Source organism: Lynx rufus, unplaced genomic scaffold (assembly GCF_022079265.1).
Source record: "Lynx rufus isolate CCGP_SWC_20201006 ecotype Redwood Valley unplaced genomic scaffold, mLynRuf1.p SCAF_3, whole genome shotgun sequence".
In the NCBI taxonomy this organism is placed as follows: domain Eukaryota; kingdom Metazoa; phylum Chordata; class Mammalia; order Carnivora; family Felidae; genus Lynx; species Lynx rufus.
In genome coordinates this window covers 173,834,107-173,860,811 of record NW_025814845.1, presented here as the reverse complement: position 1 = coordinate 173,860,811, position 26,705 = coordinate 173,834,107, and the positions used below count along the sequence as shown (strand labels likewise).

The following is a 26,705-nucleotide window of genomic DNA, read 5'->3' as shown; positions in this document are numbered from 1 at the left end:
AAATGTTAGGAAGTAATGAGTGCTCTCCTTTCTGACAAATCAGTTTTATTTCATTTAGGTTCCAATTGTCGCAGTCACTGCTACTGCAAGTTCTTCAATCCGGGAAGACATTATACATTGCTTAAAACTGAAGAATCCTCAGATTACCTGTACTGGTTTTGATCGACCAAACTTGTATTTGGAAGTTGGACGAAAATCAGGAAACATCCTTCAGGATCTAAAGCAATTTCTTGTCCAAAAGACAAGGTGAAGAATTCATGGTTGATAAATTTTGGTGAACTATTTCCTTCTTAAATTTTTGTTTTATTTATTTATTTTTTACTATTTTCTTCTAATTCATATTTAACATATTTCAAATTCTACTTAGCTTTGATTCAAGTCAAGTGTGATGTCGTATTAACAAGACAGTGACTGAGTAAATAGCCTATTTCTGAAGTCAGAAACTAATTCATCTGGTATTTTTCTACTTAATTTTACTTGAACAGGATATATGCTCTTTTTTTTTTTTTTTAACTAAACTTTATACCCAATGTGGGGCTTGAACCAATGATCCTGAGATCATGAGTCACATGTTCTACTGACTGAACCAGCCAGACACACCGATACTCTTAATAATTGATAAGTAAACAACAAAAATAACTGAGTCTTTTATCTGAATTCTATCTAGTTTGCTAATTATCTGACTAATTGAGTATTAGGGAATTTTATTTATTTATTAAAAAAAATTTTTTTAATGTTTATTAATTTTTGAGAGAGAGAGTGTGCAGGGGAGGGACAGACACACACACACACACACACACACACACACACACACACACACAGAATCTGAGCTGTCAACACAGAGCCTGATTTGGGCCTTGAACCCACAAACCGTGAGATCATGACCTGAGCAGAAGTCGGACACTCAACCTACGGAGCCACCCAGGCACCATGAGTATTAGGGAATTTTAAAAGCCATCTTATTGATAAGTACTTTTGAGCCCTTACTATGTGCCAAGGACTCTCGTAGGTGCTTTATGTAAATGATGTAGTAATCCTTGTAACTGCTCAATAAGCTACATATTATTTTCATTTTACTGATGAAGAAACTGTCACTAGTACTTTGTCCTGTTTGTTTTGTTTGGAGGCATTTTATATATATGCTAAGAAGCTTTCCTTTGCCTTATTTCCCTGATCTGTCTCGTTGGTGAAAATCTTATAACTGTCATGTTATGAAATGTGTTAAGTCAGAATTCGTGAAAATAATGTTTGTCCTACCAACACAAAGATAAAACAAGTCTAGGCAAATAGAGTTTAAAGAACATCATTAGTTTCTTCCTTAAGGACTACTGGGGTCCTTTAGGATGAGTTTTAATGTAGGATTTGTTATTGGCTGGATTGTACTACATTTAGGTTAAAACAAGAAAGTAATGGGGACGCCTGTCTGGCTCTGTCAGTAGAGCATGCAGTTCTTGATCTCAGGGTTGTGAGTTCGAGCCCCACATTAGGTGTACAGATTTCTTAAAAATAAAATATTTTTAAAAATAAATAAAAGATAAAACAAGAGGGGTGCCTGGGTGGCTCAGTTGGTTAAGCATCCGACTCTTGATTTCAGCTCAGGTCAGGTCATGATCTCACAGGTTCATGAGATAGAGCCCCACGTTGGGCTGTGCACTGACAATGTGGAGCCTGCTTGGGATTTCCTCTCCCTCTCTCTCTACCTCTCCCTGGCTCTGTCTCTCAAAATAAACATTAAAAAAAAATAAAACAAGAAAGTAATGAGTATATTCTGAGTATTTTGGCTGTGCTAGAGATCTCTCTGAAGTGAGTACTCATTGCACTTAACTTCTTTTGTACCCTAGAGGGAAAACATTCTCTTGAAGAAGGCTGCTTATTGTAGGCTAGAGTCTTTTAACAGTGGGATCATTATCTATTCTCCTAATCTTTGATCTCCTCTCCCATCCATATTTTTCTCAATCTCAGTGGCCTTCCCCTAATAACCTTTTTCTTTTGAAACTGTTTGCCTTTGTGTGTGTGTGTGTGTGTGTGTGTGTGTGTGTGTGTGTGTGTGTGTCACACTGTGACATTTTATCTTTTGGACTGTATTGTCGTTTTATGATATCTTGTATAAATGTTCTCTTACCATCTTCCATGTTAATTCTGCCAGTGAAGGTCCCTTAGCCCAGACTGTTATCAAACTCCCCCCCATCCCCCAGGTTCCTCCTTGCTTCTTCTATACACAATTTTCAGATTCGCCATCTGAAAGTACATCCCTGAGTCTTGGCATTTCTCTCTGGTGCCTCCCTCTTTCCTGAGACTAAAGGCCAGAATCCTTAGCCTGACATCCAAGACTATCCAAGATTTTTGTATTTAATATGACGTGGTTTTTCTGAGAGCAAAGCAAAAAATATTTTTGCATCCCATTTTCAATCCTTCAAGAACAGTATGGTAGCAGCCAACCACTGAGAGTCAGAATGCTTTCTGTAGATTATAGGCAAAGAGAAATTTTTCCCTTAATGAGCAATAATTAGATGGAGGGTAATTAAGACTTCAGAGTGTTGCCTTTTATTTCCATTTTATTCCCTTTATTTAATTCTACCATTTTTTTTCTAGTCATTGAGCTAACATGTTTGTTAAATCCTGACTTTATTTGTTTTCTATAATCGCGATACATTGAAATTGGGTAGACAAGCCTCTCATCTATCTAATTTAGTGATTAGATGAAGACAGATTTTTTTCCCCTCCCAGAAATTGTTGTGAGGAAATAACAATGTTTAGTAAACCACTTGGTGAAGTAATAAACCCCCCCCCTTTTTTTTGAAAGAGAGAGAGATGAGGGGGAGAGAGAAAAAGAGTGCAGGTGGGGGAGGATCAGTGGGAGAGGGAAGGAGAGAATCTTAAGCAGGCTGCATGCCCACTCCCAAAGCGGGACTCTAGATCTCACAACTGTGAGAACGTGACCCGAGCCAAAATAAAGAGTCAGAGGCATTGCTAACTGAGCCACTCAGGCACCCCAGTAATGAATCCTTTTGTAATGGAGATTTTTACACCTTTGATTCTTCTGCTCTATAAGTTCATATTTTTGTGTATTTTTTACCTTTTTTTTAGTGTAGAAAGTGATACACAGTCTTAATATCGATGTGAACACTACAGATGCGCATAAATTCCAGAGTACTTAGATCTTCCCATCTGATTCCTCACGTATCATCACTGTTGACGTCTGGGCACTTTATATATATACCCTTTATATATACCCTTCTGTTCTCTGACTGTGCCGTGCAGATGTGCACTGCCAGCTTTTGTTGTTAGCTCTGTGCAGAAATAGGTACACAGTATATCCATTTTTTAGGCAATGTTCTCCTTTGATTTAAAGTGTCTTTCCTAAGATACATGTTAAAATCTGCAATTATTACAGATATATATCTTTCTCCCTTTATTTAGTTCTGTCGATTTTTGTTTCGTGTGTGTTAAAGCACTATTAATCGGTACATACACATTTAGGATTTTCATATCTTCAATAAATTGAAATGTTAAAGCTTTTTTTTTTTTTTTTTTTTGCGTTTATTTTCGAGAGAGAGAGAGAGAGACAGAGCGCAGGTGGGGAAGGGGCAGAGAGAGAGAGGAAGACCCAGAATCTGAAGCAGGCTCCAGGCTCCGAGCTGTCAGCACAGAGCCTGACGCGGGACTTGAACCCATGAACTGTGAGATCATGACCGAAGCCATGATCATGACTGAGCCACCCAGGCTCCTCAATAAGTTGAAACTTCTATCATTCTTAGTAAAAAAGTGTCTTTGCTATCTTTCTGCATAATGTGAGGGCACATTAAACAAGGAGGGCACTTGTTGTGATGAGCACTGGGTGTGACATGTAGGTGAAGAATCACTGGATTCTACTCCTGAAATCATTATGGTACTATATGTTAATTAACTTAGATGTAAATTTTTAAAAAACTAATAAATTTTAAAAAAGGAAAAAAAATTGGGGCCCTAATGTGTAGGATATTTCAATATTCACATTTTGTTGAAGAAATTTTTCTTCTTTGAGAAATGTGTGGGTTTTTAAAAAGTGTTTGTTTGTTTACTTTTGAGAGAGAAAGCATGTGTGAATGAGCAGGGGAGGGGCAGAGAGAAAGAAGAATCCCAAGCAGAGAGAGTGGGAGAGAGAATGCCAAGCAGACTCTGTACTGTCCGTGCAGAACCTGATGTGGGGCTCGAACCCATGAGCCCTGAGATCATGACCTGGGTCAAAATCAAGAGTCACACACTTAAATGACTGAGCCACCAGGTGTCCCATACTTAAGTTATTTGGTGTGAAGTTTTGTTACAGAAGCCCATTTGGTCGCTATCAAAAATTGCTTTGAGTAGATTATTCAGTAAAACTCTTGGAGTCAAATTACTACCTATTTTTTCTTCTCTGTTTAAGTATGCAGTGACTTTTGCCATAGTCCTTGTTAAAGGATTTAGATCCACACGATCTTTTATTGTTTGCTTAGTTAATTTCATAGTACGAATGTACATAATGATGAACATTAGGTGATTTTTTTCACAATTATAGTTCTGCTGTGAATATTTGTGTCTATGTGTCTTTTGGTAAATGTGTAAATGTATTTGTAAAATAGATTCCTGAAGTTGAAATTGTATCAAAATGTGTATGCATTAAAAAATAAATAAAACAGGCACTTGGGTGGCGCAGTTGGTTAAACATCTCTTGGTTTCAGTTCAGGTAGTGATCTCACAGTTTTGTGAGTTCAAGCACCACATCTGGTTCTGTGCTGGCAGTGCGGAACCTGCTTGGGATTCTCTCTCCCTCTATCTCTGCCCCTCCCCTGCTGGTGCTGTCTCTGTCTCTCTCAAAATAAATAAATAAACCAGTTTTTCCTAAATACAAAATAGCACATTCTTTTTCTTAAGTCAGCATAAATGAATGTATTTATGTAAATGACTGTATCGAGAAATCAAACCTTTTCATGTTTAATAAATAAGCACAGGTTTCAGGGCACTCGGGTAGCTCAGTTGGTTAAGCGTCTGACTCTTGATTTCGGTTCAGATCATGATCTCACTGTTCATGGGTTCAAGCCCGCATGGGGCTCTATGCTGACAGTGCAGAGGCTGCTTGAGATTCTCTGTCTCCCCTCTCTCTATGCCTCCCCCTGCAAAAAAGAAATAAATAAAAAAAACCTTTAAAAAAAAAAGCACAGGTTTCTAAAACAGACTTTTGAACAGATGTTTTCTATAATAGTTACAGTCTCAAGATTACTAGTAAATACTTCTTTGAACTATAAAAATGATCTTTAATGTTATAAGAAGTTACTGCTTTTTTAGTAAACATACATAGAAACTCATTTTTTTGATCATGAGAGAATAGGAATAATGTAATATAAATTGTATCCATTCTCCTATGTAAATATTCACTTATCTTTCTCCTATAAATGAAGACTAATTTTTCACCTAGTGCTTTTGCATTTCTAAAAGTATGAAAATTGCGTTTCAGTAGTTTGTAAGCTTTTATCAAGGCTTTTACTTAAATAAATAAACTTGTCTCTTGTTTAAACAAAAAAATGAGTCAAAAGTGTTTGGGATTTAGTATAATTTATTTCCACATTTGACTTTCCACATTTTTATGGAGTTAAATGTATCCTTTTTTCTATATGATTTCTCTTTTTTAGTGTTTTACTAAAAAAATTAATTAAAAATTTAAAAATTAAATTAAAATTGAATTAAATTAAAATTTTAAAAAGAAAGGGGAAATTCAGTAAGGCAAAACTCAAACTGGTTTTGGAAACTCAAACTGAAGCCTATATATTTATGTTTGTTCTCTTGGTTTTGTTTTTTTGTTTTGTTTTGTTTTAGTTCCACCTGGGAATTTGAAGGTTCAACTATCATCTATTGTCCTTCCAGAAAAATGACAGAAGAAGTTACAGCTGAACTTAGGAAGGTGAAGTTAGCCTGTGGAACATACCATGCAGGCATGTGTGTTACTGCAAGGAGAGAGGTTCATCACAGGTTCATGAGAGATGAAATTCAGGTGTGAAGATCCATCATCATTACTCTCTATTCTTCCATGGATACAGATATTTGTCTAATATTTGCCATATCTTTATGGAATACTTTGTGTTGAGTTTAAAGAAGTCTCTCTCATAAAGGGAATTAATATATAATGTGTAAGATAGATATATGAACAAACTACTGCAGACTAGTCTTAATAGGAGCCTGCACATAGAGATTAGGTGCACAGAGGAGGGAGCGCTAGCTGTTAAGGTAGCTTGTACTGTGGGGATGGTCCATCCAGGAAGAAGCTATTTGAGTGGAGAGTGAATAGAAGTTTGTTGTATGCTAAGCCAGTAGGTGATGAGGGAAAGGGCATTGGTTATGGAATTCCAGGAAAAGGGACTAGCATGTGCAAAGGCACTGTGGTATGAGAGGGCCTGCTAGGTTCAGGAAATTGGGAGTATGAAATGGTTAGAGAGAAAAGGAGTGTGGAGTAGGAATGGTACAAGGTATAGGTAAAAAGGCAGGGAGGAACTGTTAGAAGGTCACAGGAAAACAGCTTAAGGGGTGGTTGGCCAGGTTATGGGTGGCCTTAAAACCTGCAGAGAGGCAGGCTGGGATTGATGTGATGTGCCTGTAGTTTTTCTAGACTACTTTAGCCTTAGAGTTTTTTATTTAACTTTTCATTTAAATTTTAATTCATTTTTGGGGCGCCTGGGTGGCGCAGTCGGTTAAGCGTCCGACTTCAGCCAGGTCACGATCTCACGGTCCGTGAGTTCGAGCCCCGCGTCGGGCTCTGGGCTGATGGCTCAGAGCCTGGAGCCTGTTTCCCATTCTGTGTCTCCCTCTCTCTGCCCCTCCCCCGTTCATGCTCTGTCTCTCTCTGTCCCAAAAATAAATAAACGTTGAAAAAAAAAATTTAAAATTTTAATTCATTTTTTAATAGTTAAAACAAATTAAAGTAGAATAATTCTTGTTGAAGTTGATGTGAGGGAGAAAGTGTTCCAAGAGTCTTCCAGTCTCCCAGGACAGTCCATGCGGCAGAGCTCCGCAAAATAGAGTTTGAAAGCCATCATGAAGACGACTCTGTGTTTTTGAGCAAGATAATACTATTCTAGAAACATTGGATTAGCAACCCTAAGCAGGATTGATTTGAAGGAGAAAAACAATAAAGTTAAATGGGTATCAGTGACCTTACTGTGAAGTGCTCCAACTGAGCTTCCTGTAGCGATTGGAATCCTAGTTTAATGGGTGTTTTGCAGAATATTTAGGAAGATTTAGATACAAACCACGTTGGTAGGTTTAAATCAACAGCTTCACGCCATCAACATCATACCCAAGGTCTGTCACTGTAAGCCTGTGGACTAGCTCTCCTCTCAAGAGAGGAACTTCTTTGCATTTTCGGCTCAGTTGGTGAAGACCATTTCCCCTCTGCCTAGCTCTGTAGGTGTTGTTCAGACAACCTACCTCAAGTATGGTTCATATGTACTGTCTGTGAAGCTCACTGTGCGTTGTCATGCTGTAACACATTCCTGCCCTAAAAGCACCTATTCTCTTTCTTCCTCTTCTTTCCAAAGGTAGTAACAGCTATCACAACTGCTTAGAGTTCCCTAAATTCTTACATGTGTATACTTTTATTCTATTATCTCAGGAATTTGAAAGTTACCAGATAAAATTTATTGGCTGCTGCTTACTGAATCTTAACAATTGATGTTTGAGCCATTAACTAATCAGTGATTTCTTTCATCTTGTTTTATTATTAGTCATTTAGGTAGAAACATCTTCTACAGATATGAGAGATTGCAAACTTTACCTGTTAGGTTGTGATGGGAAACTTTATTGGATGCATCTGGTTTCCAGTGAAACCTGTGTTCACTGAAAGATTAATACTTTGAAATATGGCTTTAAAAACCTCACAGTGATCACTAATTATACTTAATATCTAGAAAGGTCTATGTATGTATGTGCCACTATATATTCCCTCTCTATGGCAGGATGTCAAAAAGTTTTATCCACATTATGAAAATTAATAAATTAATATTGATGGTGTCACCCTAGGCTGACATCAGGAGTTCTGCTGTATATGACAACTATTTAATAAATAATTCAGAAACTTCACATTTGCATTGAGAGTTCTCAAACATCTTCTCAAGATGATGAAAATACATTTCCTCATCTATATAGAATAGTCTGATGCTCTTAGAATTGATTACCTTCCATTGAATATTCATTGAGTGCCTACTGAATGCATACATGTACAGAATTCTGGATGTTCCTTCTCCTCTCTTTCTGAAGTTGATTTATACTGTGGTGTGGACCTAAAAGTACAGCTGACCACCCAGCTCACTACCTTAGCTCTTAATGCCTTAGATTGATTGATGCTTAGAATCTTAGTATTTTCTATTTTATAATTTTAGAGAAATGTTTTTCTTTCCTATTATTCTTAACCATATCTAACCTCATTCAGATGTAAATTTGCATTTTTAGTTTGTGACCATTCGTTCTTACTCTTAGTCCTAATTTTTAGTTTCAGGTCCTTTCATATTTTATTTGCCTTTTCAAGGTGACTTGAATTCCTTTTCTTCCTGGGATGAGGCTGTGAATAAATTATTTGATAAAATATCTGTATTTTCACCTGAGCGTTTATGGTATTTTGAAAATCATGCCTATAGAATAGGGTGATCTCATCTGAAAAGAGTATCATAAAGGGGCACCTGGCTGGCTCAGTAGGTAGAGTATGTGGTTTTTTTTTTTTAAGTTTTAGTTATTTATTTTGAGAAAAAGAGAGAGAGCATGAGCAGGGGGAGGGCAGAGAGGGAGAGAGAGAGAACCTCAAGCAACCTCTGCATTGTTGGTTTGGAGCCTGACAGAGGGCTAGAACCCACAAACCGTGAGATCATGACCTGAGCCGAAATCAAGAGTTGGACACTTAACCGATTGAACCACCCAGGTACGTGGAACATGTGGTTCTTGATCTCAGGGTTGTGGACTTGAGCTCTAAGTTGGGTATAGAAATTAGTTAAAGATAAAATCTTAATAACAAAACAGTATCATATGATGAAAATTAGATCTTCAGAGTTCTCACCGCACACACATACACACACAAACTCACACACACACGCAAATAGTAACTATGCGAGGTAATGGATGTTGTAAGTAATTTTATTGTGATAATCATTTTACAGTGTATATGTATATGAAATTATCACATGCATCTTACATAATGGTATATATCAATTATATCCCAATAAAGCTGAAAAAATTTGACTCAGAAATACAGTTTAAAAAACCCTTAAAATTATGTTGCTTATTTACTCTCAAATATAACAAAATAGCCCAGTCTTTTCACTCAAAGCTTATCTCTATACCCAACATGGGGGCTTGAACTCACAACCTTGAGATAGAGTCTCATGCTCCACTGACTGAGCCTGCCAGGCACCCCTCAAAGCTTTTTCTTAATAAATTTCTATTCCTATCTTTTTCTTTAATCTTTCTTATACTTCCTTTTATCTGTTTCTTTCTCCTTTCCTTCCCTCCTTCCTCCTTCCTTCCTTCCTTCCTTCCTTCCTCCCTCCCTCCCTTCCTTTCCTTTCCTTCCTTTCCTTTCCTTTCCTTTCCTTTCCTTTCCTTTCCTTTCCTTTCCTTTCCTTCCTTCTTTCCTTCCTTCCACTCTTGGTCCATCTTAATACATTTTTTTTTTAAATAGCACTTTAATTTATGTTGGTTACACACACAGTTTAAAGAACCAGCTGGTTCTATAGTGCTAACAATGAGAACAGTAGCCTCTCACTCTCCTTCCTTCCCCACTTCTGTTTCCTATTCTTGTCTCTTTTAGTTTAATCTTTTGGTGTTTACCCCTAGATCTTGCAATGATTGCTTTTACTGTTACTACTTAGTTTTTTTATTTATTAGATTTAGGCATTGCCACTGACTTCCTATTATGAGGAATGAAAGTTTAGCTTCCTTTCACACCCCTTCTGCCCTTCTCCTCACTCCATTTATATATTTCTAACCCACTTTCCTCCCAACATTAACAATTTGGTTAGATCAGTATATATATGTATATATGTTTAAATATTATATATTTACGTAATTATTTCTCTGCAAATGCTTTTATTTCTAAGCCATGTAGTATATAGTTACTTTTCTCGTACATCTTCTTTTGCTGCTAATACTTTAAAATTTTTTGGTTATTTTTGTGTTCTCACTAATTCCCTAGAATTTCCCCCAATCATGTGAATCTTATTTCAGTATGCTCATACATATTAGATATCTACTAATTTTATCTTTTTAAAGATGCAAAGATAAATTCATGTTTCATTTTACCATCTTTAATGAGAAGTTTTCCTTCCATCTTATAATAATGCTAAAAATATTAAGATAATGTGCAATCAGGTAAGGACTCTTGAAACGTCATAATAACAAAGACTCTTAATATAATAAGTACTTTAAGAGTCTGTTGTGTGTCTTGTACTCATAGGTGTTCAGAGAGACCACTTTATTTGCTACTTAAGTGAGGAATTAGAAATCCTGTTTTATGGTTGCCAGTCCCTGATTTGTAAATTGTGCAGATGATCTTTTAACCTGTGATTGTTTGAAATTATATGAAGTTCAGTTCCATGCCAGGGACTTTAGTTAATGAACTAATTAATTACTTTTACCACAAGGTAAAGATGTAAGGCTTTGGTTCTGCTACATATTTGTCAAACTACATTGTTGTTTATTCCTAGTGTGTCGTGGCTACCATAGCTTTTGGCATGGGCATTAATAAAGCTGACATTCGCAAGGTCATTCATTATGGTGCTCCTAAGGAAATGGAATCCTATTACCAGGAGATTGGGAGAGCCGGCCGTGATGGACTTCAGAGTTCTTGTCATGTACTCTGGGCTCCAGTAGACATTCAGTCAAATAGGTAAAAACATTTCTTGCTTTCACCCTTGCGGATTTCTTTCTTTCCACATAAGCTTTGAAAGTATTTGTAGCAGCCTCCAGACTTTCAAGTAATGTGTTAGGTGCATTTGAAACCAAACCCAAACAAGACATCTCAAGAACATTCGTGGTAAGTGTTGCCACCCAGAGGAGATGACCTGATGTCAGCTCTACCTCATTTAGTGTGAGGAATTAACTAAATGGGGACTGTACTGGGAATGGAACATAGATCGTATGGGTGCTTTCCTAATCGTGTATGGACAAACTATTTTCTGTCTCCCCAGGTCCTCTCAAGTTTGATATGTGTCCAGCCATAGTTTCTTCAGATACCGTTTATTTTGTTATTGGTTCTTTCTTCCCATGCTACAGTGGTACTTACTCCAAGAGACTTTTTACCAATTCCTGTTTGTCTCTCCTTACCATCTGTTTCTTTTGTTCTATGAAAGCATGCCAGCTCTCATTGACTGTGTGTGAATAATCATGTTGCACTGTACCCATTCACTGTACTGATTGACTACCATGAAAAAAATGAAAGAGTTCAGTGTTTAAATGTAAGAAAACTTAAAGCAAATCTTCGTTGGCATGTAAATTCTATGAGATTTATATAGGAAAGGAAAACTTCATCTTGCAAAAATTTTAGGGGCAGCAGTTAGCAACTGATTCCCTCTTCCAGAGGGGCGATAAAACCTCAGGAAAAAAACTTATATATGGTAACTGATGGGGCTGTTAAGATGAGGTATTTTCAAAATGCACCTCCATGTAGCTGAATAAATTGAGCTCTTGAATGGACATATTAGCTCATGTTATTAAAATGATAAGAGTGCCTATCCAATCCTGTTTTTATTTCATTCGTCATTCAGCAGTGCTCTGTTTTGAGTGCCCACTATGTTCTAAGCATTATGCTCTGTGCTGGGGATACAGTGATAAATAAATGAAAACAGATATGGTTCCTGTTTTCATGGGGCTTGGAGTATAATGGAAATGGAAGATCTTAATCGCAGAATCACACAAGTATGAATACATAGGGTTCATTTGCTGTTGTGCATTTGTGTTTGAAAATTCCAATAGTGGAAAGATTATTTATTTATTTTTTATTTAAAAAAATTATTTAATGTTTATTTTTGAGAGAGAGACAGAACTGAGCAGGGAGGGGGCAGAGAGAGGGAGACACAGAATCTGAAGCAGGTTCCAGGCTCTAAGCTGTCAGCACAGAGCCTGACGTGGGGCTCAAAATCACGATCTGTGAGATCATGACCTGAGTGAAGTCAGTCGCCCAACCGACTGAGCCACCCAGGCTTCCTGAAAGATTTTTTAAAAGAGATCATGCAAATCCGTGTTAAGATTGCAGCTGTGTTAAGTACAGGGAAGGAAAGTTACATTGAGTAGTGTATAATAGGGTGTGTATTTACCAAAAAGGTCAGGTGAGACTTCTTTCAAGAGGTGGTAGGGTAAGTTGATCTGAAAGAAGAATAGAGATTCATTAGGTAAACATGTTTGATATAAATTTTAAGCTTATCATTTTAAGAGTAGTGGTAGCTTTTGTTTCTTAACACAGTCAATAAAACCATCCCCATAAACAGAACATTACTGTTTTTCTCTTGACTCTTGTCTATGTAAACCTTTTTATAAACTAAAATAATCGGTATAGAGTATAGCTCTGCATGATACTATTAAATTTGGGATTGTATCAAGCGCATGCTGAGTCCTGCCAATTCTGATTTATTTGTACATTGTGATAAAAGGTGCTGAATACTTAACAGCCCGAGTTTTATATTATGACTTTACAGGGTCATTAGTAGATATAGTTCCTGTTTATCTGAGTCTCAAAAGATACATTAAATGGTTATCTCATTAAGATTTCACAGGAAGTAACAGTGATTACTAATCAAATAACAGTGCCAGAAAACCCATGCTTGAATCTTGAGTGTAGACAGGTTGTTCTTTGCAGCCATCCTATGGGAAATAAAACTATAGGATTTAGGACAGATCTGTGTCATCCTTGTGACAAACCTCTTCTTTAGAAAACACAAAGTTTGAGAATAAATAGAGTTGCTGGTTCTCACTGAAAAGGTTACTGTAATTTATAAAGTTCAATCTCAATTTAATAGATCTTCCAACTGGTTCCATCTGATTTCTATTTACGGTATTGCTTTTAGAATCTTTCTCTTTTTTCAACTTATTTTTATTATGTGGAATATTTTGCTTTATTTTAATAGTCTTATAAGAAGAATAACTATTAACTGAATTTGCTTTTAGATGGTTATAATTTCATGTTTGTAGATTTGTTACTGACACTGATGACAAAAAGTAGGTAAATGTAGGTCATTTAAACCAAATATAAGGGAGTCTATAGTACTTAAAAGTGTAGGCATTGTTTTCTTTGTTCTTTCTGAGGAGAAGGAAGTGAGAAACAAAGCAAAAAAGGAGCTACAGTTGATCCTTGAACAACTTGAGGGTTAGGACTGCCCATTCCCCAGGCAGTTGAAAATCTGCATATAACTTTGACTCTCCCAGTAGCCTACTTGTTAACCGGAAGTGTTAGGGATAACATAAACAGTTGATTAGCACTTATTTTGTGTGTTAAATCTATTATATACTATACTCTTACCATAAATAATCTAAAGAAAATAAAATGTATTTTAAAAAATCATAAGAGAAAATACATTTACAGTACCATACTGTATTTATAAAAAAAACTTCACATGTAAGTGGACCCATGCAGTTTAAACTCAGGTTGTTCAATGGTCACCTGTAATTTTTAGCCCATGAGCTAGGAAGAATGAGATTAGTAAGAACTAGAGTTAATAGAAGAGACTTTTAGGTAAATTATGTGGGAAGTCATGGTGGTTGGTGGTGTTAAATCATAAAAATGTTTTTGAATAAGAAATCATTTGGGTGTTCAAACTTTCCAGAACTCACTTAACTGGATTCCCTGTTGGTGTAATCTTTGAGAATTGTGCAGAGGTGTTTTTATCTGTCAGAAGGTTGAATAGTCATAATATTAGTGAGGTCCATTTTGATGAGGATCAGGATTATGAATTAGATCTTATATGTAAATATTTTCTTTTGAAATATCTGAAATGTATTCAATTCAGACTTCTGTTTTTATTATTATTATTATTATTATTATTATGATACTTATGTTTATTCTTGAAAGAATTCTTGGAAAGACATGCCAAGGGAGATTGTCATCTTCTGATATCTGATATTCATGGGGTTTCTTCAAAGAAGACTAGAATTAACAGAGTCAGGATGAGTCACAGCAGCATTAACTTTTTAAAAACAAAGATGTCTTGGGGCCCTTGAGTGGCTCAGTAGGTTGAAGTCCAACTTCAGCTTAGGTCATGATCTCACAGTTTGTGAGTTTGAGCCCTGCATCCGGCTCTCAGTGGAGCCTGCTTGTCCCCCCCACCCTCTGCACCTCCCCCACTCACTCTCTATCTCTCTCAAAAATAAATATTTAAAAAAAATACGTCTTTAGCATTTCTTTTTTTTTTCTAACTTGTTTTATTTTTTATTTTTTTAAATTTACATCCAAATTAGTTAGCATATAGTGCAACAAATGATTTCACGAGTAGATTCCTTAGTGCCCCTTACCCATTTAGCCCATCCCCCCTCCCATAACCCCTCCCGTAACCCTCAGTTTGTTCTCCATATTTATGAGTCTCTTCTGTTTTGTCCCCCTCCCTGTTTTTATATTATTGTTTCCCTTCCCTTATGTTCATCTGTTTTGTCTCTTAAAGTCTGCATATGAGTGAAGTCATATGATTTTTGTCTTTCTCTAATTTCACTTAGCATAATACCTTCCAGTTCCATCCACATAGTTGCAAATGGCAAGATTTCATTCTTTTTGATTGCTGAGTAGTACTCCATTGTATATATACACTACATCTTGTTTATCCATTCATCCATCGATGGACATTTGGGTTCTTTCCATACTTTGGCTGTTGGTGATAGTGCTGCTATAAACATGGGGGTGCATGTGTCCCTTCGAAACAGCACACCTGTATCCCTTGGATAAATGCCTAGTAGTGCAATTGCTGGGTCGTAGGGTAATTCTATTTTTAGTGTTTTGAGGAACCTCCATACTGTTTTCCAGATTGGCTGCACCAGCCTGCATTCCCACCAGCAGTGCAAAAGAGATCCTCTTTTTCCACATCCTCGCCAACATCTGTTGTTGCTGAGTTGCTAATGTAACCCATTTGACAGGTGTAAGGTGGTATCTCATTGTGGTTTTGATTTGTATTTCCCTGATGATGAGTGATATTGAGCATTTTTTCATGTGTCGGTTGGCCATCTGGATGTCTTCTTTGGAGAAGTGTCTATTCATGTCTTTTGCCCATTTCTTCACTGGATTATTTGTTTTTTGGGTGTTGAGTTTGATAAGTTGTTTATAGATTTTGGATACTAACCCTTTATCTGATATGTCATTTGCAAATATCTTCTCCCATTCTGTCGGTTGCCTTTTAGTTTTGCTGATTGTTTCCTTCACTGTGCAGAAGCTTTTTATTTGGATGAGGTCCCAGTAGTTCATTTTTGCTTTTGTTTCCCTTGCTTCCGGAGACGTGTTGAGTAAGAAGTTGCTGTGGCCCATAAGAGACTCTTAAAAACTGAGAACAAACTGAGGGTTGATGGGGGGGTGGGAGGGAGGGGAGGGTGGGTGATGGGTATTGAGGAGGGCACCTTTTGGGATGAGCACTGGGTGTTGTATGGAAACCAATTTGACAATAAATTTCATACATTGAAAAAAAAAAAGTTGCTGTGGCCAAGATCAAAGAGGTTTTTGTCTGCTTTCTCCTCGAGGATTTTGATGGCTTCCTGCCTTTCATTGAGGTCTTTCATCCATTTTGAGTTTATTTTTGTGTATGGTGTCAGAAAGTGGCCCAGGTTCATTCTTCTGCATGTTGCTGTCCAGTTTTCCCAGCACCACTTGCTGAAGAGATGTCTTTATTCCATTGGATATTCTTTCCTGTTTTGTCAGAGATTAATTGGCCATATGTTTGTGGGTCCATTTCTGGGTTCTCTATTCTATTCCATTGATCTGAGTGTCTTTTCTTGTGCCATGTCTTTACCATTTCTAACAATTTTAAATAAGTTCAGTATTATGGAAAAGATCAGTTGTAATTGTTTGAAAGAGGAACTTAATTCTGATGTTTTATTGGTGTCCCATAATAGCCTATAGTACAGAGATAGTTTTAGGAGGATGGGAAGTCCTCTGAAGAGTAAATAGGGATGAAGGCTCATATTTGGATCATGAGCTTCTTTCAGTATTGCTTACATAGGTGTTTTTAGTTTCTCATATAAAATAAATAAAAATAATAACTTTTTACTGGGAAAATGTAAAATTCATGTATAGTGGAAAAATTACCAAAAATCATGTAGCATATAAATCAAAATGAAAAACTTTAGGGTTTAGAGTAATTTTTCAAAGGCAGATAAAAAATTGAATCTTAGGCATAGGCATAGAATTCTTTTAAAAGTAATTTTCATAAAAGTCAGAAAAATGCTTGCTTCTCGTGTGGGTATTGACTGGCAAGGGACACAATAACTTTCTGGGATGATACAAATTTTTTTTTTATCTTGACGGAGGTGTGGGTTCTATAGGTTATGAAAAATAACAATAAATTTAAAAGTAAGAAAATCACTGATGCAATTTTATTTATTAACTTGTAATATTTGTAATTGACAGGAACCTCCTTAGTCAGATACCCAGTGAAAAGTTTCGATTATATAAACTAAATATGGTGGCAAAGATGGAAAACTATCTTCTTTCCAGAAGATGTAGGCGACAGTATGTATTATTTTTCTTATACTAATTAGTAACAGATTTATGAATGGTGCTCCTTTAAGAAAAAGTTTTGCAAAGTAATTAGAAATATTTAGAAATAGTATTTTGTTGGTGTTATGTATGTGCTGATTTTTAAGGCAACTTTCTTTGTGCTTCAGTAAACTGAAGCCAGATAATGAGATCTCAGGTGAATCAATTAGTAATGATTTCACCTCATTATTTTCAGCAATAGTTTTAATATATATGGTTTTGTTCTTTTATTTAATTTTAAATTTTCTCTTGGGTAGAATCATCTTGTCTCATTTTGAAGACAAACAACTACGAAAGGCCTCTGTGGGTATTATGGAAACTGAAAAATGCTGTGATAATTGCAGGTCCAGGTAAAGATTTTTTCTTCTACGTAGACTTTCTAAAAGTCTTTTTCTTCCCTTTCAAATAATTTTTAATTGAGTTTTCATTGAATGATATGCATTGTAGTTTTTAAAAAACAAAATCTTTATTTAAATAGAAGACAAAGCAAACAATATTATTTTACTTTATAAATAGGTGTAAACCAATAAAATGATGGATCTAAATCTATCAGTAATTATATTAAATGTAAATGGTCCAAAGGTACCATTTAAAGGTAGACATTGTTAGAATTGACTTAAAAATATGACCCAACTAGGGGCTCTGGGCTGGTTCAGTTGGAAGAGCATGTGACTCTTGATCTTGGGGTCATGAGTTTGAGCCCAGATTGGGTGTAGAGGTTACTTAAAAATATATGGGGCCCCTGGGTGGCTCAGTTGGTTAAGCATCCAACTCTTGACTTTAGCTGAAAAGTTCCTGGGATTGAGCCCCACGTTGGGCTCTGTGCTGAGAATGTGGAGCCTGCTTGGGATTCTCTCCCTTCCTCACTCTCTGCCCCTCCCCCACTTGGATGCACTCTCAAAATAAATAAACTTTACAAATAGATAAATAAGCTTTAAAAAAGAACAAAAATATGATCCAACTATATCCTGTCCATAAGAAATTCACCACAAGTATAATTATATAGGTAGGTTAAAAATAAAAGGCTAACAATTGTATATCATGGTAACACTGATCAGAAGAAAGCTGGGGTTGTTATTTTAACATTAGACAGTGGAGCCTTTGGAAAAAGAATATTGCAAGGGATAAAGAAGGACATTACATGATGATAAAAGTATTATTTACCGATGAATCATAGTTCTCCACAGAAAGACACATACATATGTATATGTATACACACACACACACACACTCACAGTGGTTTTAAGGAATTGGCTGATGCAATTGTGGGGATTGGCAGGTCTGAAATATGTAGGGCAAGCTGGCAGGCTGCAAAGTCAGGCAGAATTTCTGTGTGAACAGTTTTGAGTCACAATTCCTTGTTTTCCAGCAAATCTCAGTCTTTGTTCTTTAAGGCCTGCTTTTGATTGGATGAGACTCACATTATCCATGGTAGTCTCCTTTTTCTTAAAGCCAACTGATTGTAAGTGTTAATCCTTACCTGCAACGTACCTTTGTAACGATATCTAGGTTAGTGTTTAAGCAAATAATTGGGCCAAGTTGACACATAAAGGCAACCATCATATCCAAGAATACAGAATCCTAAATGTGTATGTAGTTAACAAAAGAAGTGACAATTAAAAGGAGAAATACAGAAATCCATAATTACAGTTGTCAACTTCAGCATCTTCTCTCAGTAATTAAATGAACTAGTAGACAGAAAATCACTGAGACAGAAAAAATGAACAGGACTATTAACAAACTGGATCTAAGAACACTCCGCCCAACAACAGTGGAATAAACATTCTTCCCAGGTACAGACAGAATGTTCACAAACATAGATTATATTCCAGGTCATAAAACAAACCTTAATAAATTTAAAAGAATTCTGTTCATATGGAGTGTGTTTTCCTACTATAATGGAATTAAACTAGAAATCAGTAACAGAAAAATACCAGGAAAGTCTCCAAACACTTAAAGATTAATAGCACACTGCTAAATAACCCATGAGTGAAAGAGGAGGTCTCAAGGTAAACTGAAAATATCTTGAACTGAATGAAATGATAATGCAAAATGTATGTGATGCAGCTAAAGCAATAATGAGAGGGAGATTTAGAGCATTAAATACTCATAATAGAGGAAACATTTCAAATCTGTAATTAAACTTCCACCTTAGGAAGCAAATAAGAGCAAAGTAAACTAAAAGGAAGCAGAAGGAAGTAGATAATAAAGAGCATAAATGAAATAGAAAACAAAATCAAAGACCTCCAAATCACATTCTTTGAAAGAGTCAATAAAATTGATAGAAACTTCTAACGAAAAAAAAAGAGGAGACACAGGTTCTTAATATTAGGAATGAAAGAAGAATTTCACTATAGGCCCAACAGACATTAAAAGGATAGTAAGGAAACAATATGAATAACTCAGTGTGCATATATTCAGAGGAAATGGGCCCAATTCCTTGATAGTCTCAAATTAACAAAATTCACCCACAATGAAATAGATAATCTTTAATAGTAACCATTAAATGATAACAGTTATGGTTATTATTAACAGTATTTATTATTGTCATTAATAAATTGTTATTGTTTTTATTTCTTAGTAACAAATATTAATAAACAGTATTTTTATTATTGTTATTATTAATAAATAGTAGTTACTGTTAAAGAAATCAGGTCATTGTTAAAAACCTCTGGAAATAAAATTCCCTCACCAAAATGGTTTAAATGGGAAATTCTACCAAACATTTAAAAGAAGAAATCATGCCAGTTTTACAGTATGAGCCCATTTATATGATTTTCTCTCAAAAGTAAGACTATAGTATAGGAATGAAGAAAATCTCAGTGGCTGCCAGCGGTTAGAGGGAGGTGGAGGGTAGGATTACAAAGGGCTGTTAGTACAAGGGACTCTCTGAAGTGATGGAGTGAAGGGACTCTCTGAAGTGATGGGTCCTGATGGTGCTGGTGGCTGATTGTGATAGTTAGGTGAATCTATGCATATGAATCAATAGATGTGGTTAAATTTGTAGAAGTTTACACATGTTCAGGCATACAGTCAATTCAATTGTATATTAATTGAAAAAATAAAATAAAAACAAATGGTATACCTAGTTGGGTCAGCTGTATACCTAGGTGTGGTAGCTGTGTTACTATTAGACAGAAAAGTAACTATTAGGGATGGAGATGATCTCTGTGCAGTGACAAAAAGTTGCTCCATCAAGAGGACAGAATTGTTCTGTGCACCTCAAAAAAAAGAAACCCCAGGGGCGCCTGGGTGGCTCAGTCGGTTAAGCAGCCGACTTCGGCTCAGGTCATGATCTCGCGGTCCGTGAGTTTGAGCCCCGCGTCGGGCTCTGTGCTGACAGCTCAGAGCCTGGAGCCTGTTTCGGATTCTGTGTCTCCCTCTCTCTGACCCTCCCCCGTTCATGCTCTGTCTCTCTCTGTCTCAAAAATAAATAAACATTAAAAAAAATTTTTTTTAATTAAAAAAAAAAGAAAAAAAAAAAGAAACCCCAAACCCTACAAATATACAAAGTATAAATTGACAGAACAGCTGGAAAAATCAACAAATCCACCATTAAAGCAGAGGAGTTTGATATAATTTTTAGTTATTGACAGGTTAAGCAATCCAACAATGGTGAGCTGTAGAAAATGTGGTCAACATAGTAACAAGTGATTTATTACACACTTGGTATTTAGAACCTCGTACTAAGCAGTTAGAACAATGTATCTCAAACATTTTCACTTCACGATCCACAAATCTAATAATACCTGTAGGCACAGTAGGCTGTGCACTACTTGAGGGCAGGTTCTGTTCAGAACCGAGGTTAACTATACAGCACACTGGCTTGGAAGCATGGAATTAGAGACTGCACTTCTCAAACATACATGGAAAATGGATAAAAAATTTGACTCTGTGTTAGAGCAGAGCATGGTAAACAAATCCACTTTGCTGTCTGTGTGGATGACCGAAACATCTGGGAATGCAGCATACCCTTTGGTTTATATGTTGTCTATGGCTGTTTTTGCAGAGTTGAATGCCTAGTAGTTGTGACACAGAGACCACATAGCCCACAAAGCCTAAACTATTTACTATCTTGGCCCTTTATAAAAGTTTTCTAGCCCCTATGACTAGACTGTAGTGTTGTCTCAGAAGTTTTCTGTGTAATGGTATTGAACACACCACTTTTTCTTTTATTAAAAAAAAATTTTTTTTAATGTTTATTTATTTCTGAGAGAGACAGAGAGACAGAGCGTAAACAGGGGAAGGGCAGAGAGAGAGAGGGAGACACAGAATCTGAAGCAGGCTCCAAGCTGTCAGCACAGAGCCCGACGTGGGGCCCAAACCCATGAACTGTGAGATCATGACCTGAGCTAGAGTTGGACCCTCTGCCGACTGAGCCACCCAGGCGTCCTGAACACACCACTTTTTTTCTGATCACAATGTATTTGAATTAAAGGAAATAAGAGGATGGGGTGCCTGGGTGGCTCAGTCGGTCAAGTGTTCGACTTCAGCTCAGGTCATGATCTCACGGTTCATGAGTTCAAGCCCCACGTTGGGCTCTGTGCTGACAGCTCAGAGCCTGGAACCTGCTTCAGATTCTGTGTCTCCCCCTATCTCTGCCCCTCCTCTGCTCATGCTCTGTCTCTCTCTGTCTCTAAATAATAAATAAGTGTTAAGAAAATAAAAATTAAAAAAATTTGAAAAAAAAGGAAGAGGATAGAAAAATTCTCATTCCTTTGGAAATTAAAAATAACACTTTTAAATTACTCATAAATCAAAGAAAGAGAATGGAAATTAAAACATTTTTAGAACTTTAGTGATATTTACAATAATACTTTATTAAATTAAAACTTTAAGATCTTTACGTTAAAACTTCTAAGATCCAGTATAGGTGGTACTTTGTGAGAATCAGATAGCTTTAACTATTCATATTAGAAAAGAGAATTAATGATCTAATTATCCTACTAAAGAAAATTAGAATAGGAGGATAAACCTAAGCATAGTCTCTACCCCCCCCCAAACATATTATTATATCTGGAATATTGAATATATTCTTATTGCTATTTCAAAACTATTTGTTATAAAGAAAGCAATTGAATTAGATAGTTGAACTGTATTAGTTAATTTTCTCTAAGGAGTCCTTTTGTTCTCAATCTGCTTTAAAGAATTCTCATTTGTATTAATGATAATTCCAAATCTACCTAAAGGAAGGCTTAGGAATGTAACTTCTAAATGGATTCAAATGAGGTGCAGTTTATCTTTGTGTCATATTGTACAGGCATCAGAGTTTAATAATTTATTGCATAGGAGATTTGGTTTTTAAGTTACTTTTTTTTTTTTTTTTGCAACAAACTTTTTCTTCGATCACAACCTAACCCAAAAGTCCAATATTTAAAAAAAATTTTTTTTAACGTTTTATTTATTTTTGAGACAGAGAGAGACAGAGCATGAACGAGGGAGGGGCAGAGAGAGAGGGAGACACAGAATCGGAAGCAGGCTCCAGGCTCTGAGCCATCAGCCCAGAGCCCGACGTGGGGCTCGAACTCACGGACTGTGAGATCGTGACCTGAGCTGAAGTCGGCCGCTTAACCGATTGAGCCACCCAGGCGCCCCCAAAAGTCCAATATTTATATAATCAGTCAAGTGGAGCTTTTCAAGCTATAATTCTTCATTCTGCTTGCTTGAACTCCTTCCTCTTCTTCCGTTTATGGTCTGAGTTACCAACTGTGAAACTTATGTTCTAGGGCACTAGGGTTGAGAACTCTCAACATAACGTGCAGAGCTATATTGTGGTTTATATTCCATGTTTTACACAATTCACGTGGTCTTGGCTGTAATGAACTTTATTTGTAGCTTCTGAAGCAGTTGGTGTATTTGAGATTTTTTTTTTTTAACTTGGCTAATAATTTCAGTAAATCTTTTTATTTCTAAAGGTACTTGCCTTAGCTAAACTTTCTATCCTATTATTACTTAGATTGGATCGTTGCTTTTCCATTGATGACTCAGATGATACCCCACAGGACTTTGGTCCACAGGCATTCCAGCTATTATCTGCTGTGAACATCTTAGGAGAAAAGTTTGGAATTGGGCTTCCGATTTTATTTCTCCGAGGATCTGTAAGTGTCTGTCAATCACCTTCATTGTTCTTCTTGCACTCCTGTTATACTTTTCTTCAGAGGTTTGCTGTATTAGAATTGTAGCTTTGGCCTTAGATGAGTTGTTAGAAACTCAGAGAGCCATATTAAGTTCCAATTAACCACTGCATTCATTACTTTTGACAAAACCTGTGTGTTATCATACCTACTCCTGTTTTCATATTTCAGGTTGATGTGCAGCTCTGCACCTCCGTCTAGAAGCATTGTATTAGCTTATTGCAGTTGGTTGGATGAATCCCTAACCTGCTCTTTCTTAGGATGCTTAAGAAAAGTTAACTTTCATTGTATCAGGAGACAAATAGAACAAAATTGTCTCTTTTGTGCCCAGGAAAGTAGTAAATGCTTTGAACAAAACTTTACCTTTAGCGATTATTTGTAAATGTCTCAGTTCAATAACAACATTTGGCAGTATATTTTTTCTTTACTTCTATTCTGCTTATCACAGATATTTAAAATTCCAAAGTTTTTGTTTGACCTTACCAGTGAATAAATAGTGATAGTCAATTCAGCCACTTTTATTATTTTTCCGCAATTAGTATGCCAGAATTATTCTAACAGTTGCAAGTACAATATGAGTAAGTCATGACCCTTAAATTCTGTAGTCCTTTGGTTCATATGATTTTATTCCTGATTTAGAAGACTGCAAAGTAAAGCTGAGTTATTAGGTATTAATATTAGTTAAATAAACCAAAAGTGGGAGATAGAATCCTTCACAAATTTGTATATTTATTAAAAATATACTTAAAATATGGGGCGCCTGGGTAGCTCAGTTGTTTGGCCGACCGACTTCAGCTCAGGTCATGATCTCGCGGTCTGTGGGTTCAAGCCCTGCGTTGGGCTCTGTGCTGACAGCTCAGAGCTTAGAGCCTGCTTCAGATGCTGTGACTACCTCTCTCTCTTCTCTTCCCCTCCTTGTGTTCTATCAAAAAAGTAAAAAAAAAAAAAAAATACTTAAAAGTAGAGATGAGTATTCTCACTTTGTATGTAGAATTTAAAAAATAATTTAAGTGAGCATTTATTTGTTAAATACTTGAATGCTTCATATAAATATTTATATCGAGTTTTTTTCTTGTTTAGAAATAGACAAGTTAGTTGTGAAATATTTTTAGTGGAATATTGAAAATATGTTCACTTTTCAGGTAGCAATGTTTTTAGATTTTGAATGGAATTTAAAATTTGTTCCCCCTTCCCATTCTAATTTTGTTATCAAATCACCAGTTTGATTAGAAATTTAATAGTGTTACCACAGTTAATTAATTAATTAGTGTTCCAAGTTAAGGAACTTGGATTTAGCTGCTATGAGTGCTAATATTTTTTTTCTATCTTTTTTATTAAAGACTTGAAATTGCAAGGGATAGATTAAGTTTAATTGAGATCTGTGAAAGTTTCTTCTGTCTCTGTCATCTTCAAAACCTGTATATCCCAGTTGAATGTGTAATTTATAAAAATTATCCTTGTTTAATTTGGTATGATCCAGCAGTATCCAGTATCAACAAAGAAGTGTAAGTGGGCTCCTAGACAAACTTGAACTGGTCACAAGAGGGATCGAATTTCACCTATTATTTGAAAACCAAGTCAGACCTCTTATACTGACAGTCTCTTCTGGGAGTCTTCAAATTAAGAAGTTTATTCTTTGTGAAATTTTATACTACCCTTGCTAGGTAAAAGTGCAAAACTTTTCAAAAAGTACCACTTAACAAAAATTTGTAGACATTAACTACAAGGAAAATAAGGCAATTTTTTTTCCTTCCATTTCAGTGATCTTGGTACCTACTGGGATATTATTTAAAAAATTATAATTATAATTCCTTTAGGAATTTGACAAATTGTCCACCTTAACTAATTTAGAAAAAATTGATATCTTTGTAGTTAATTTTGATCTGTAATATGATAAATATCTTAAACTGAAAACTCTTGGCATTTTAAAAAGATGTTTGTATATATATATAACAAAAATGATTTAAGCAGCATATGTTTCTCCTTTCTTACACAAGATATTTCTAAATGGTATAAACAGTTATGCAGCCATTCAGGCATTTGTGAATGAAGTTTAAAATTTGCTTTTTTGTTTAAAATTTGCTTTTTTGTTTAAAAAAAAAACATTTTTTGATGTTTATTTTTTAGAGAGAGATTGAGAGAGAGCGCGCGAGCGTGAGCACGGGGGAGGGGCAGAGAGAGGGAGACACAGAATCGGAAGCAGGCTCCAGGCTCTGAGCTGTCAGCATGGAGCCCGACTTGGGGCTTGAACCCACGAACTGTGAGATCATGACCTGAGCCGAAATCAGATGCCTAACCAACTGAGCCACCCAGGCACCCCTAAAATTTTGTTTTTAAAACAAAGTTTTTTTTTTTTTTTTGTTTTGTTTTCAACGTTTATTTATTTTTGGGACAGAGAGAGACAGAGCATGAACGGGGGAGGGGCAGAGAGAGAGGGAGACACAGAATCCGAAACAAGCTCCAGGCTCTGAGCCATCAGCCCAGAGCCTGATGCGGGGCTCGAACTCACGGACTGTGAGATCGTGACCTGGCTGAAGTCCGACGCTTAACCGACTGCGCCACCCAGGCGCCCCTAAAACAAAGTTTTAATTAGAGGTTAAATAGTAGAAATGTTGCCTAAGGAACTTTGTTTTAGCTGTCTAAACATCTCACCACATAAATATTTTTAAACACCCTGTGTGAATGAGTAGTAAGATATGCAGTTATCATGATTTTATAGAACAGAAACACAGTCCTTAATTTTAATAACCAAGACATTAAGTGAAACCGCATTTTTAATCACATTATCAAAGTGCTAAACCTTGTCATGGCTCCAGAGTTAGGTAACACTTTTGATAAAAGATGCTTTGACTAGGCAGCCACTAGCAAACTATTGGTAGTTTTAATCACCCTGTATAGTTTTAAATCTATCATACAGAAGAGGGTTATCCATTTAATTTTCTGGGTAAGCTATTTTGTCTGATTGAAATATAATCTTAGAGATAGATATTTTTTAATCTTTTGATTTTATTTTGCACTTAGAATAACAGCTCTGGGAGTGAATTTGTTAAGCCCTGGAGTGGCAGCTCTGAACTTGTTTGGCTTGTGGGAATTGGGAAAAAGTCAAAAGGAACAAAGTGAAAATGCAAATAGAAACTAGGCTGGTTTTGTTTGCACTTAAATAACATGGAGATTTAAAACTTGTTGAGTTAGAGCTTATACCTATTTTTTCCCACTAATTATTAAACATCTTTGTGTGTGTGTGTGTGTGTGTGTAAGACACTGTGTTTTGTGGGGAATCCCAAACCTGAATTACATGAAACTCATCATCTAATAGGAAAGGTGTTAATGGTAGATAGATAGATAGATAGATAGATAGATAGATAGATAGATAGAAAGAAAGAAAGTATAGTGTAGCATTGAAAGAGATAAAGGACATATGAGTAGATCTGAGTCCTCAAGAGAGTGCTTGTTAATAGCTGAGAAATTAGAGAAGTCTTTGTGATTCTGCCACTATCACCGGAACTTCTTGTTTTGTGGGAGATACAGTAGATTTTGGCATTTAGAGATGGAATGAGGGAAGAAAGATGGAGGAGAACGTGACATTCCTACCACAAAAAATGACCACACAAAATGGTTGTGATTTTTAAAGAAGTTACTTCAGATAAGTGGCAAGTGCATTTGTTTTCTCTGCTAGGTAGAGGTTCAGAGATTTTGCTTTTATCAGAAAGTGATTCTTTGGGTCGTGTGTCCCAGCCAGTCTTCTCACTTCATTCTAACTCTTATCTGCTAATTAGTAGGTTTCCACATTCCTTGATATGCCAGTTTGGTGTTATTATCCCAACCTAATTTTTAAAATAAAAGAGTGAGATAATTTC

The 26,705-nt window shown here is 36.1% G+C and overlaps 1 protein-coding gene across 3 annotated transcripts in view; it reads left to right on the top strand.

Moving 5' to 3' along the window:
- The window catches only part of WRN (WRN RecQ like helicase), a 152,762-nt gene that overhangs the window by 90,581 nt on the left and 35,476 nt on the right, over positions 1-26,705 (top strand). For all 3 annotated transcript variants that reach the window (XM_047091340.1, XM_047091339.1, XM_047091341.1), the window contains 6 exons: positions 59-246; positions 5,830-6,004; positions 10,698-10,879; positions 16,586-16,687; positions 16,972-17,064; positions 22,671-22,812. In XM_047091340.1, coding sequence (XP_046947296.1) covers positions 59-246; positions 5,830-6,004; positions 10,698-10,879; positions 16,586-16,687; positions 16,972-17,064; positions 22,671-22,812 — 882 coding nt within the window. The remainder of the gene's footprint in view (positions 1-58; positions 247-5,829; positions 6,005-10,697; positions 10,880-16,585; positions 16,688-16,971; positions 17,065-22,670; positions 22,813-26,705) is intronic.